The sequence below is a fragment of the Microcaecilia unicolor genome, chromosome 2 (assembly GCF_901765095.1).
Source record: "Microcaecilia unicolor chromosome 2, aMicUni1.1, whole genome shotgun sequence".
Classification (NCBI taxonomy): Eukaryota; Metazoa; Chordata; class Amphibia; order Gymnophiona; family Siphonopidae; genus Microcaecilia; species Microcaecilia unicolor.
Genome location: NC_044032.1, coordinates 394,294,099 through 394,306,587, shown reverse-complemented (window position 1 = coordinate 394,306,587; position 12,489 = coordinate 394,294,099). Strand labels below are relative to the sequence as shown.

Sequence of the window (12,489 nt, the reverse complement as noted above, 5' to 3'; positions counted from 1 at the left end):
GTTAGCTGCAGCAGCACACTGAGCAGAAGGTTTCAATGTATCATCAATGGCGACACCTAGATTCCTTTCTTGGTCTGTGACTCCTGACGTGGAACCTTGCATGATGTAGCTATAATTTGGGTTCCTCTTTCCCACATGCATCACTTTGTACTTGCTCACATTAAACGTCATCTGCCATTTGGATGCCCAGTCTCCAAGTCTCGTAAGGTCCTCTTGTAATTTTTCACAATCCTCCCGCGATTTAACGACTTTGAATAACTTTGTGTTATCAGCAAATTTAATTAGCTCACTAGTTACTCCCATCTCTAGGTCATTTATAAATATGTTAAAAAGCAGCAGTCCCAGCACAGACCCCTGGGGAACCCCACTAACTACCTTCTCCATTGAGAATACTGACCATTCAATCCTACTCTCTGTTTTCTATCTTTTAACCCGTTTTTAATCCACAATAGAACACTACCTCCTATCCCATGACTCTCCAGTTTCCCCTGGAGTCTTTCATGAGATACTTTGTCAAACGCCTTCTGAAAATCCAGATACACAATATCAACCGGCTCCCCTTTATCCACATGTTTGTTCACCCCTTCAAAGAAGTGTAGTAGATTGGTGAGGCAAGATTTTCCTTCACTAAATCCATGTTGACTTTGTCTCATTAATCCATGCTTTTGAATATGCTGTGTAATTTTGTTTTTTATAATAGTCTCTACCATTTTGCCCGGCACCGACTTCAGACTTACCGGTCTATAATTTTCCCGGATCTCCTCTGGAACCTTTTTTAAAAATCAGCGTTGCATTGGCCACCCTCCAATCTTCCGGTACCACGCTTGATTTTAAGGATAAATTACATATTACTAACAATAGCTCCGCAACCTCATTTTTCAGTTCTATCAGTACTCTGCGATGAATACCATCTGGTCCAGGAGATTTGCAACTCTTCAGTAGCAAATCACCATGATGTGAATACTTTGACCCCATCAATACTTTTGGCGTAGGCCAGCTTTAGCTGGAATTTGAACCGGCAGCCTAGACAGCCATACTCTGGAATGCTGTGGTGATTCCCTGTCAACCAGGCCCTCTCCCTTTACTTGCTTCCTGGCAGTTCATGAGAATCTTCAGCTGCTTTACTGTAGTTCGGGAGTGAGGCAAGATCCCAGAAGCATTTCAGTACATTTGACAATCAGAGGATCAGAAGAATAATGTTTCTAAAAATAGACCAAGCACACTCACCTAGAACTCCTGCTGGAGACTGACCTTATCATTCTGTAACTTAGCACCTAAATTTAAGTACAAGGGGGGTCTTCACAGGGGGAGGAGTATGGATAAGACATGGGTAGAATCATATTTTATGCAAGTATACTTTCTGAACTGCCACGTTTAGAAGCTCAAATTTATGCCTGCTATTGACGTGGCGTAAGTGGGAGTGCTCAGATGTAGGCACGTAGATGCGACTTGCGATATTATTCTTTAATAGAATCTTGGGGCCCAGATGCCATTATAGAATTAACACTCAATGCGCTGCATCTAGACGTCCAAATTGTGACACCTGGTTATTCTATCGAATTGCCCCCTTAGTGTCGGATGCTACTTCCTCATATAACAGGATTACCAGGAGTCAGAGTGGAGAAGTCTGCCCTCCCTCTTCTTCCTGCATTCAGAATATATAAAACCCACAATTGTGTTCCTCTTTTCATTTTCTCTTGAGAGAGGTGGCAAGTAGCAAAGCAGAAGAGAGGGAAATTAGCATTAAACGATTGATGAGAGAGAATAGATAAAACCCACAATTGTGTTCCCCTTTTTATTTTCTCTTGAGAGAAGTGGCAAATAGCAAAGCAGATGAGGGAAATTAGAATTAAATGATTGATGAGAGGAAAGAAGGGTAGAAGGGTAAGAAGAAACATGAACTGGAGAGAGTTCCATATAGATAGCTAACGACAGGTGAGAGGGAGTTCCTTGAGAGGGCTTTGTAAAGCGCTAGACTGTAACTGAGAGGTGGAAGGGGAAAACAAATCCCAAGTACTGTTATAAGGAGGGTGAGAGATGGGGGCATGTTATGTAACAAAGTATGAACACTGCTGACCTAGGAAATGTGAAGAAACAGTGAACTGTTGTGGTCAACACTGCAGAGAGTGATCAAATTGGGTTTGTAGGGGGTGGGGGGGAGAAATATCTTCTTCTGATTCATGAAGGCTTAGTCAGTGCCAGAAGATATTTGTTTAGTTTCACTTTCATGTAACTAACTGCCTTCTAGCTTGCTTTGCCAGTGTTTTAATAGGAAGGATCAAAAAAATCCTGGCCCGTGCAGTGTGTGAGTCACAAGATACTTTCAGAGAAAAATTCCTAGCTCAAGTTCTATTGGCTAATAAACCAGTTACTACTTCCTGTCTCATGCCCAAATTCTTTTGAATTCTGCAGATCATGTACTTCATCTAGATTACCTAGGATAACAAAATTGAGTGCAATGGACAGAATAAAATGCACACACCCTGCAGTTTAATGTATTACAAATATTTGTTCCCGTGAAAAGAATTCTGCACACTTCTCAAACTCTGCCTTTCCTGAACTCACTCTTTCCAAGTTTGGCAGATATTTTGTTGATAGGCCAGGTTGATAGATTTATATTCCAATAACTTTACTAGCGTGACAATTTTATTTGTGTTGCCAAAGTGATACATACATTGATTACAAATAAAAAGAAAAAAAAACAGTAAAAGAAAAGTGCAAGCAATGATGATTGAGAGTTGATGGAGATCTTTCTTCTAAAAACAAGCTCCAGATAGCAAAAGAGAGGGAATACTCACACACCATTAAATTTAAATGCAAAGGGCATTCCTTAGTGGCATGTTCACTCTAACCATTGTAATGAGATAAAAAACCAGCTCCAGTCAGAAGAGAAGATAAACTGCTTTCATTGTGGTTTCATTGATGTGGCATTAGACTGTTTAAATATTTTTTTTCGTAACACCTCTCAAATACTAGCACATATAATTCAGTTAACTACCAAAGTTATTTTTCAAAATAGATTTCCACTTTTCCTTTAATAGCTATACAAATCATATTTTATTTATCTTCATAAATTAATACTTAATACTTAGTAATTATTTATCCTTGAGACTTTGTCTGTGATTTACAAATCAGTTCAGGTTTCTTTGTTACCAGAAAACCACTCAGATCATTCTGTTCCCTTTTTCTCATTCCTGCCCAGGGCATTGAAATGCTCTTTGGATGGTACTTGTCTGTTTCCTTACAGTCAGTTCCACTTCTTATCCACTTCACTCAGGTTTCTACCCAAACTGCTGAAAGAGCTCTTATCTGTTGGCAATTTCAGTTGCTCTAGCAACATGTAACTTTTTACATTTTCCTTTTTTTTTTTTTTTTGCCGTTCTTACCTATTAGCTTTTTGGCAAAAAGGTTTTTCGTTGTTAATCTTGAACTGTGTGGAACGTCCCTCAAGTGAGGAAATAAAATCAATTTGTTCAAAGGAATTTCATCAATGAGGTTGCTAAGGAAGGCTAGACTTGGTAGTTTGGACGCCTGCAAAGGAATGAGCAGAAGCTGTCTTTAGGCCTCTTGTGCCTGTGGAAAATAGTTCTCTATTCAGGACCCATAATATGTAAATAAGCTCAATGGTTATTCATTACAAATAATTCAAAAAGCACAGTATGTATGTCACTTAAAAATAGTCCATCATCACTGATGGTAGAGTGGCTCTGGAGAGACTGGAGTGAAATGAAACGCTACATTTTGTGCACTGCTGAGACAAAATCATCAGCCAGATGAAGTGTGAGCAGAAGTGAAAGGAAAGAAAAGAGAAAAGAAAAGGCATTTTGTCTAGAAAAGTTAACCTGAGATGGTGTGTATTATCCAAAAAGAATCATGGAGAAAGGTCACGATTTTGAGGTAAACAGAAGGAAATAGCAGAGAGGCAAAGGCATAGAGAGCTCCCCTACCCAATCACTCAGGTCCAGATGATCAAAAGCAAATGTAGGCGCTAGAAGCCATTAGGGCCAGTCTAGCACCCACGTTTCCCTGCACCCCCAGGATCAGAGCCACTGAACGTGTCAAACAATGTGCTCGCTGGCTCTGACCACTAATTGCATTCAAATGAGCGTCTCCCACATTCCATCCTTAAGATCAGCAGGCAGCACACCAAACAAGGGCGCTGCTCCCGCTGCAAACCTTATGCCAGCTTGGAGCTGGCGTTAGGGTTTGCCAGCAAGGGAGGAATAGGGGAGACCCACAGAAAAGGCTTGAGAGGTTCTGGATTTTCTCCCAGACCTAGAAGATTTAAGCCCCAAACCTCAAGGTCCCCCTCCCAAAACACTAAAAATACCTGGTGGTCCACACCCGCTCCGCTCCCCCCCACCCAGCCCGCAGCAGCCTATCTCAAGTTTGAGGAGGGAGGGACTAGCACTCCTTCCGTCCTCTGCGGGTGCCATTTGGAAGGCGGCGCTGTAAGAGGAGGCTACTCCCTCCATTTTAGAGGTATGGAGGGGGTAGGGGGCCACTAGACCACCAGATAAGGGAATTGGGGAGTTTGAGTCTGCAGCCCACTGGGCCACCAGGGCTTTTTTAGGGGGCTAGGGCGAGGCTTCTGTGTGGGGGAGGGGCGCTTTTCAGATTCTGGTCCAGGTCCTATGTTGGAGGGGATGAGAGGGCTGCTAACATGCAGATGCATGATGGACAGGGCTCCTTTTTCCTTCCCAATGCTCTAAAAACCCTAAGGCCAGCTCCCAGCTGGCATAGGGTTAATAGGGGTAGCAGTGCGCTAGTTTGGTGCTCTACCCGCTGAGCATTGGAGAGGAATACTAATGTCTCTGTTTAGCATTCGTTTGCATGCTATTAGTGTTCGGATCTGGTGAGCACGTTGTTACACGTGCTCACTGGCTCTGATCCTGGGACACAAACACGGGTGCTAGTCTGGCATTAATGGCCTTTTGCACTTCCGTTTGCTTTTGATCACCTGAGCCGGAATGAGGAAAAGCTTTCAGTAAGGCCCAATGACTGAGGTTGGGGTAAAGATATGTTGCCATAGTTAACCCCCTCCCAGCCTTGCATCCTCTCTCCCCCCATTAACTTTTAGGCATCTAGGACCACCTGCAGAGATATGTAAGTACATTTTTAATTCCAAATATTTTGTTTATATTCAAAATGTAAAACTGTATTAAGAAAAGAAGAAAGGAAGAAAAAAAAACCCCAGCACTGTATAATGGATATTCTTTTCTTACAAAACACAAAAAAGGCAGAAGATAAACCAAAACAGACCAAAAACAAGGGAGTAAGAGCGCCAGAAAAGTTTAATAGGTCCTATTAAACTTTTCTGGCGCTCTTACTCCCTTGTTTTTGATCTGTTTTGGTTTATCTTCCGCCTTTTTTGTGTTTTGTTCTGTTTTCACGGGAGATTTGGACTTCTTTTTTGTATTCTTTTCTTACAGCATAAATTCTGTGTATTTGCAGTGACTGGCACAAAGAAAAAATATCCTGAAATTTTTTGTGCCAACTGCTGTAAAAACAAATAAAAGTTAGGAGCCGCCTCATGGTATACATAAGAACATAAGTGTTGCCATATGGGACTTAGCAAAGGTCTATCAAGTCCAGTATCCTGTTTCCAACCGTGGCTAATCCAGGTTACAATATCTGGCAAGATCCCAGAACAGTAAAACAGATTGTGTGCTGCATATCCTAGAAATAAGCAGTGAATTTTCCCAAGTCCATCCTAATAATGGCTTATGCACTTACCGCAGCTTAAAAGAGCCTACCACGGGATGCACTCTGGCGTCCTGCAGCAGGATCCCAATCTGCACATGCAAACCACGCGCTAAAATATATATATTTTTTTCTATGGAAGGGGGCATGTCAGGGGGGGTGGAGAGTGGACAGTTCTGTGCTAATCAGTGCATCTGCATTATTGCATGCTATCTGATTAGCATCAGCCCTTACCGTCTACAAAATGGGTGGCAGCGAGGGCTCACATAGTAATTGTTTTTAATGGCCACACGCTAATGGCGATATTAGTGCATGGTCATTAATACAAAAACTAACTGCTTTTACCACTTTCTCTGGGAACAAATTCCACAGTTTACTTGCACATGTTTGTAGTATCTCATGTTTTACATAATGCATGCAGAGTGTGGGTGCTCATATAAGGTCCTTTCTTCTCTGAGCACAGGAGAAGATGCTTCTCTACCCATTACCAGTGGAGGCAGTTACCAGGTGCTGGTGAACAACGTATTTTATTTCGCTCAGCGTGTTGTAGATAAACTCTGGCAAGGCATGTTCAACAAGGAGTCAAAACTTGTGGTGGACTTCATAATCCAGCTAATTGCACAGGTAATATGCTCTCTCTCTCTTTGCTAATCTTCAGTATGTTAAAATGCAGCAGTCATAGGGGAAACAAATTTTTTCTATGGAGGGGGCAGAGAGTGGACATTTCTGTGCTAATCAGTTAGTGCATCTGCATTACTGCATGCTAACTGATTAGCATCAGCCCTTACCGCCTCCAAAATGGGTGGCGGTGAAGCCTTACATAGTAATTGTTTTTAATGGCCACGTGCTAATGGCAACATTAGCGCATGGTCATTAATACAAAAACTAGAAAAACATTCATTTTACAGATGTGGTAAAAATGGCTTTAGTGTGCATGAAAAACCCGCTTAAGGGCACGCTAAGGCCACTTTCTACCATAGCTTAATAAGAAAACCCCTTATGTACAAATATATACATCTGTTCTCGAGCAGCCATAAATATCCATGTCGCCATTCAAGTCTCGATTTCCACCTCTTATGCTAGTGTTTTATAAAAGACAGTTTTTGAAAAAAATTATTAATCATTTGTTGTATCATCATTTGTGGAATACATCATGGTAGTTTGCATTCCAGGAATCCAAAACTGAATAGCATGCCTAAAATGTGACAAAAATATTAAACCGCTTGTAAATTGAATCAAAATAGATTATCAAGTAGAGATGTAAGGATGGGATGAATAGCACAACACGCCACAATGAAATAAATTTGCAGTACACATAAGGGGTAAATAGGGGATCCCGTTAGCCCTGCCTGTGGATGCATTAGCATAAAGGAGATCAACTATGGTTCAAAACAACATTGCAGGAGCCATGTTGAAGGACTTGATCAAAAGCTTTCTCAAAATCTAGGTACACTACATTAACTGGCTCACCTTTATCCACATGTTTATTCATGCCTTCAAAGAAATGAAGGCAACTTTGCTTCTGCTCTCAAAGCCTAACTGCTAATATTCAGCTTGCATGATTCCCCTGCTTGAAGTATTTTTCCCTTAGCTTGCTTAAATCATGCTCTATATTAGCCACATATTAGAGAATGACACGGGGACCCACAGTAACCGTGGGGATGGGGACAGATCCCATGGGGTGGTGTTACGTTCCTCACCTGGTTCCAGGCCTGCGCGGCCGATTCGCCGGCAAGGTGCGGTCCGGCAGAGATAGCCGGCTATTTTGGATGTGGTATCTCCAGGATGGGTCTGTTTCTGTTTCCTATTTCTGACAGCCGTCATCTTGGTTGGATCAAGGACAGCATCCATCTTGGCTAGCTGAGGAGGGGGCATCCGTCTTGTATACGAGAACAGGAAGGAAGCCCTTATTTGGGCGTTGTGCTACTCTGCTGATGGGGGCAGCCATCTTGGATCAGCTGCTCATGCTTGAGCCTAATTCGTTCCCTACTTAAAGCACTGTCTCCAGCCCTTCGTTGCTTCAGTTTCTGCTGCATAGAGGTCGTGGTCCACATCCGTGTTCCTTGTCGGTTCCTGTTTCCAGTATTTTTGGTGTTCCAGACCTTGGCTTGTTTCCTGACCACGCGTTGTGTTGCTGCCTGCCTCTGACCCTGGACTGTGTTTTGACTATTCTCAACTCTACTGTTTTCCTGGCTCTTGGACTGTGTCTGTTGGCTACCTGTCTGGTCGGTGGTCCTGCAACCCCGCCGGTTCCGGAAGTCCTGCCGGCCGCTTGAACCCAGGGGTTCAACTCCTGGGGAATAGTGGCTAAGTGCAGGTGAAGCTAGGGGTTGTCTGGCTGCCTGACCGAGTGCGGTGCACTCCATCTTCGCCATGCTCAGTCAAGGCACAAGGGCTCACATCCCCAGTCATAACAGGTGGGGATGGGGACAGAGCCAGTGAGGATGGGGACAAACTTTGTCTCTGTGTCACTTTCTACTTTGAAGCCTGTTAATGAAGTGGACTGTTGTTTATGTTTGATGCAGACGACAGTATTTTTATTTTTTGGACGAACAAGCGAACATGGGGAATAGTGTACATCCTGCTACCAGTGCATCTTCTAAGAAGACATCTTCTATTGCAGGAGGGACTGTGGAAGACAGGAGAGCTAGACTGAATCCTGAAATTGTTGATGACTTCTTAGTCATCCACAGATTAAAAAATCATAACAGTGCTTCATAGGGCATATTTCTCCCCCACTAGGGCATACAGAGTGGGTTGTAATTTGTACCCCTGGACATTTTAACAGGTGGATTAGAATTCCTTGGGGTAGTAGAAGTCAGCTATTGTTGGGGTTGGAAGGGTAGAGGGTGGTGGTGGGAGGGTTTCTTATAGCCGCTCATTGTTGTTAATTGTTTTCTATTTGTAATTGCACAGTTGCACAGCATATTGTTCTTTTTTATTCTTTAATAAAAAGATTTAAATATAAAATCATGTGTTCGAGGCTTCTGCAGATGAGAACAGAGCCCACGGGGACGGAACAGGGACAGAACCTGTGGGGATGGAAACAGGGCCTGCGGGGACAGGGTGGGGACAGAGACTGAACCCATGGGGACAGGAACAAGTTTTATCCCCATGTCATTCTCTATCACGTACTCTGATAATCACATAATCTGTTTTCAATAGCACTAATTTGCTTGTACTTTGGAATTAGTACCCAACCCATTCTCTTTCTTTTTCTTTTTTTATTGTGAGAAAACTACACTTTTAACATACTCCTAATAACTACCTTCATGATGTCCCATAAAGTCGTTGATGTAACTGCTCTTCCTCTTTAAACTGATAGTATTCCTATACATCTGCTGTGATACTTTGATCCACCATCTCATCATCCGTGAAACTGTCATTCAGTATTCAAAATTTAAAGCCCCTCATCTGCTTTCCTATCCTTAAATTCACCCAGATCAGTGCATGATCTGACCAGGATATGTCCTTTATCTCTGAACCCTTCACCTCTAGCTCTCCCCATCGTACTCTGGTCTAGAAAGTCTATCGTGAATAAGTGGAGAGATTTATCGTCAAGTGTTAGGATAGAACAGTCTCCACAAGTCCATCACACCAAGTTCCTCTATCCTTTGCTCTTTATCCTTGGTCTCCTGAACTATCTAAAACCTGTATAAGCATTATAGTAAAACCAACCCAAGGATTAACAAAACTCCCCTACCTCCTTAATCTTGTTCCCTAAGCCTATGAAGAATTTTTACTAATTCCATTTTGGTGCATATATATATTGACTATGGCGCAAATCTCTATACCTAAATCAGCCTTCATTATCAAATACCTCTCTCCTGGATCCCAAGTCAATGAGGTTCATCTCCTTTGAAATTAAAATACCCACACCTTCTTTTTTTCCATACTTAAAGGCTAAGACCTCTTGAGAGAACTGTGAAGATACTAATAATTGTTCTCTTTTGGGCAACAAATAAGTCACTTATACCAGGCAACCCGGTCACTTCTTTTTTAGCAGAGTTCAAACCCTTGGTATTAATAGTCTTAGAAAAATATCTATCTCCCCTAATCATCTTCTCTAGCACACAGAGCATCACTCTTATTCCAGCACATCATACACAGCCTTGCATACATCCCAGTGTCCCATCATCATTAACCTTGCGCCCTCACTCACTCTCCTTCTCTCTTCTCCCAATCCAAGCTCCCCCTCCTCCTTCCTGCTTGCCTGCTTTTCACCTTCATGGCAGACCAACTCCCTGGAGGCATGACAACACTAACCTGGAACCTCCACCCATGTAATTATTATTATTATTTGTTTGTATCCCACATTTTCCCACCTATTTGCAGGCTCATTGTGGCTTACATAGTACCGTAGAGGTGATCGCCAATACCAGTTTTAACAAATGCAAAGTGAGGTTGTGGTAAAGTAAAGTTCATGTGTGACAGACACATTGGGGAATCGTAAGAAGGAAGGGTTAAGTTATGTCCAGTATGAGCTTTGGTTTTGTTGCGTTGCTGGGTTAAGGCATTTAAGTTGGATCGTTAGGTATGCCTTTTTGAACAAGTTAGTTTTTAGTAATTTCTGGAAGTGGTCGTATGTTGTTTTTATGGCTTTTGGTATTGCGTTCCATAGTTGTCCCCTCCCAACCCCCTCCACTAGTCTTCCATATGAGTCATAACAGTCCCATAATCTCCAATGCTACAATTTAGGAGTGTATTAGTATTCTCTCTACCTTGACACTTCTTAGCCCCTTTCCAGCTCCTTTCCAGCTCTGGTCTCCTGAGTAAGCTCTTTAGACTCCTCTGTAGCCTACAACAGCGCTTATTCACTTTGTCCCTTAGTAATGGTCTTCATTCCTGCTCTCTGCACCAGCAATTCAGCTGCCAGTCCTCCCGTGTATACTCAATTGCCTCCTCCTAGGTGCAGACGTGAGTCATCATTCCTTCAATGGTATAGGGCCATCTAAATTGGTAAAGCCATCCATATTTCACATGTTTCTCCCACAGCTTAACATAATATCATTAAAATCCTTCATAGGGGCCAAATCAGAAAATAGCTTGATGATGCTATATGAGTTCCACAGAAACTTCATTGTTTATGTGCTAAGTGTGTCAGTTTTTCTTTCACCTAGTGCTGTGGAAACATGCAGTTATGTCCCTGAGAAGATTGGCTCTCTGCAGGCCTTTTCCAATTCTATCTGTACTCCCTCCTCCAGCTCACCTCCTACCTCCAGCAGTGCTCTTGAAAACTTAAGCACTGTGTTCATTCAGTCATTAAAATTAGTGTCCTTAGGGACCCCTCAAAATCACAGGTTATTCCTTCAGGACCTGTTTTCAGTATCTTCAGTTTTGTCCCACAGTTCTAAATTGGTTTTGTTCAGCTCCTGAACCTGCTTTTCTAGAACCACTGTTGCTTCTGCTTGCTCATTTGCTCAAATTTCTGCTTCCTTCACCCTCCTGCCCAACTTATTAAGCTCTGTTCAGATACCGTCATTGTCATCTCCTCACAAAACAACGCAGTATCTTTCTTCATATCTTAGAACCATGGTCTGAAATAACTGTGCACCAAGTGCGCTTGCACTGCTGGATTTGGGACCTCTACCAACCACTTTCACCATCAGTGCACAGCCATATGGCTGGTCCTGCTGCCATATTAGTAACATAGTAAATGACGGCAGATAAAGACCTGTATGGTCCATCCAGTCTGCCCCACAAGATAAACTCATTTTACATGGTATGTGATACTTTTGATTTGTCCTTGTCTTTCTCAGGGCACAGACCGTAGAAGTCTGCCCAGCACTGTTCTTGTACTAAGTTCTGAAGCTTAACATCGAAGCCCCATAAAATTTACTCTCCAGCCCATCCCTATCCAGTCACGATCAAAGCATAGACCGTAGAAGTCTGCCCAGCTCCCGTTTTGTTTACAGTTACCAGCATCACCACCCAATCTCCACTAAGATTCCACTGAACCATTCCTTCTAAACAGGATTCCTTTGGTTCTGCTGCCGTGCCCCTGCATAAGAGAACTCATGCAAGTTGAGTATTTTTTCTTTGCTACTTTTGTCCGATTGTGTTGGCGATTACGAAGGGAATTCTCTACTGCTGTCAGGGCTATATACCACTTCAAGGTGTGTGGGATTACTCAAAATAACAACAAGTTGGAAGGAGCTACAGATTCATGCAACCATCCTGGACCATGACATCACTTCCTCATGTCCCAGGGAGCCTCTCATAAAGACCAGTCCCCATAGAAATTGAGAAGGGGAGGAATTCCGGATCGGCCTTCTCATGTAACAAGCTGGCCCCTTTGGGAGGCTTCCTGAGAGCATCAGGCTACAGATAACGCAGCTTGCAATGTTGCTCATAAATTCCATTATTCCTTTTCAATGGGAGTTACTAACCCATGGTAATGTGTTAGCACAAATTAGTATCTCTCGCAGTAAATTAAGCTGCATTAACATCTCCTCTAAATTAGATTCATTTGTTACAGTGTCTCATTACTATATGATTTATCATGTCAAGCAAAAGAAACCTGTCAAAACTGGCCAAAAATAGATGAAATGTTTCCTGAATTTTACCTGCTGTTCAGTTGTGACATTATTAAGATTCCTGTGAAACGTTCTAACAAAAATAGTAGGATCTTATATTGGTTTTGACATTCTGTAGGTGTCTCATCTGTTGATGCTTTCGTCAAACTCAGATATGCATAAAAATATTTTATGTACTGTGTGTAATAACCTCATGTTTTTATGAATATAATTGTAGAATAAAAGCTTAAACTCAATTTTTATGTTAAAG

General features: G+C 42.3%; 1 protein-coding gene across 5 annotated transcripts in view; it reads left to right on the top strand.

Moving 5' to 3' along the window:
- The window catches only part of WDFY3 (WD repeat and FYVE domain containing 3), a 655,707-nt gene that overhangs the window by 424,713 nt on the left and 218,505 nt on the right, over nucleotides 1-12,489 (top strand). For all 5 annotated transcript variants that reach the window (XM_030190597.1, XM_030190598.1, XM_030190593.1 and 2 more), the window contains one exon: nucleotides 6,167-6,327. In XM_030190597.1, coding sequence (XP_030046457.1) covers nucleotides 6,167-6,327 — 161 coding nt within the window. The remainder of the gene's footprint in view (nucleotides 1-6,166; nucleotides 6,328-12,489) is intronic.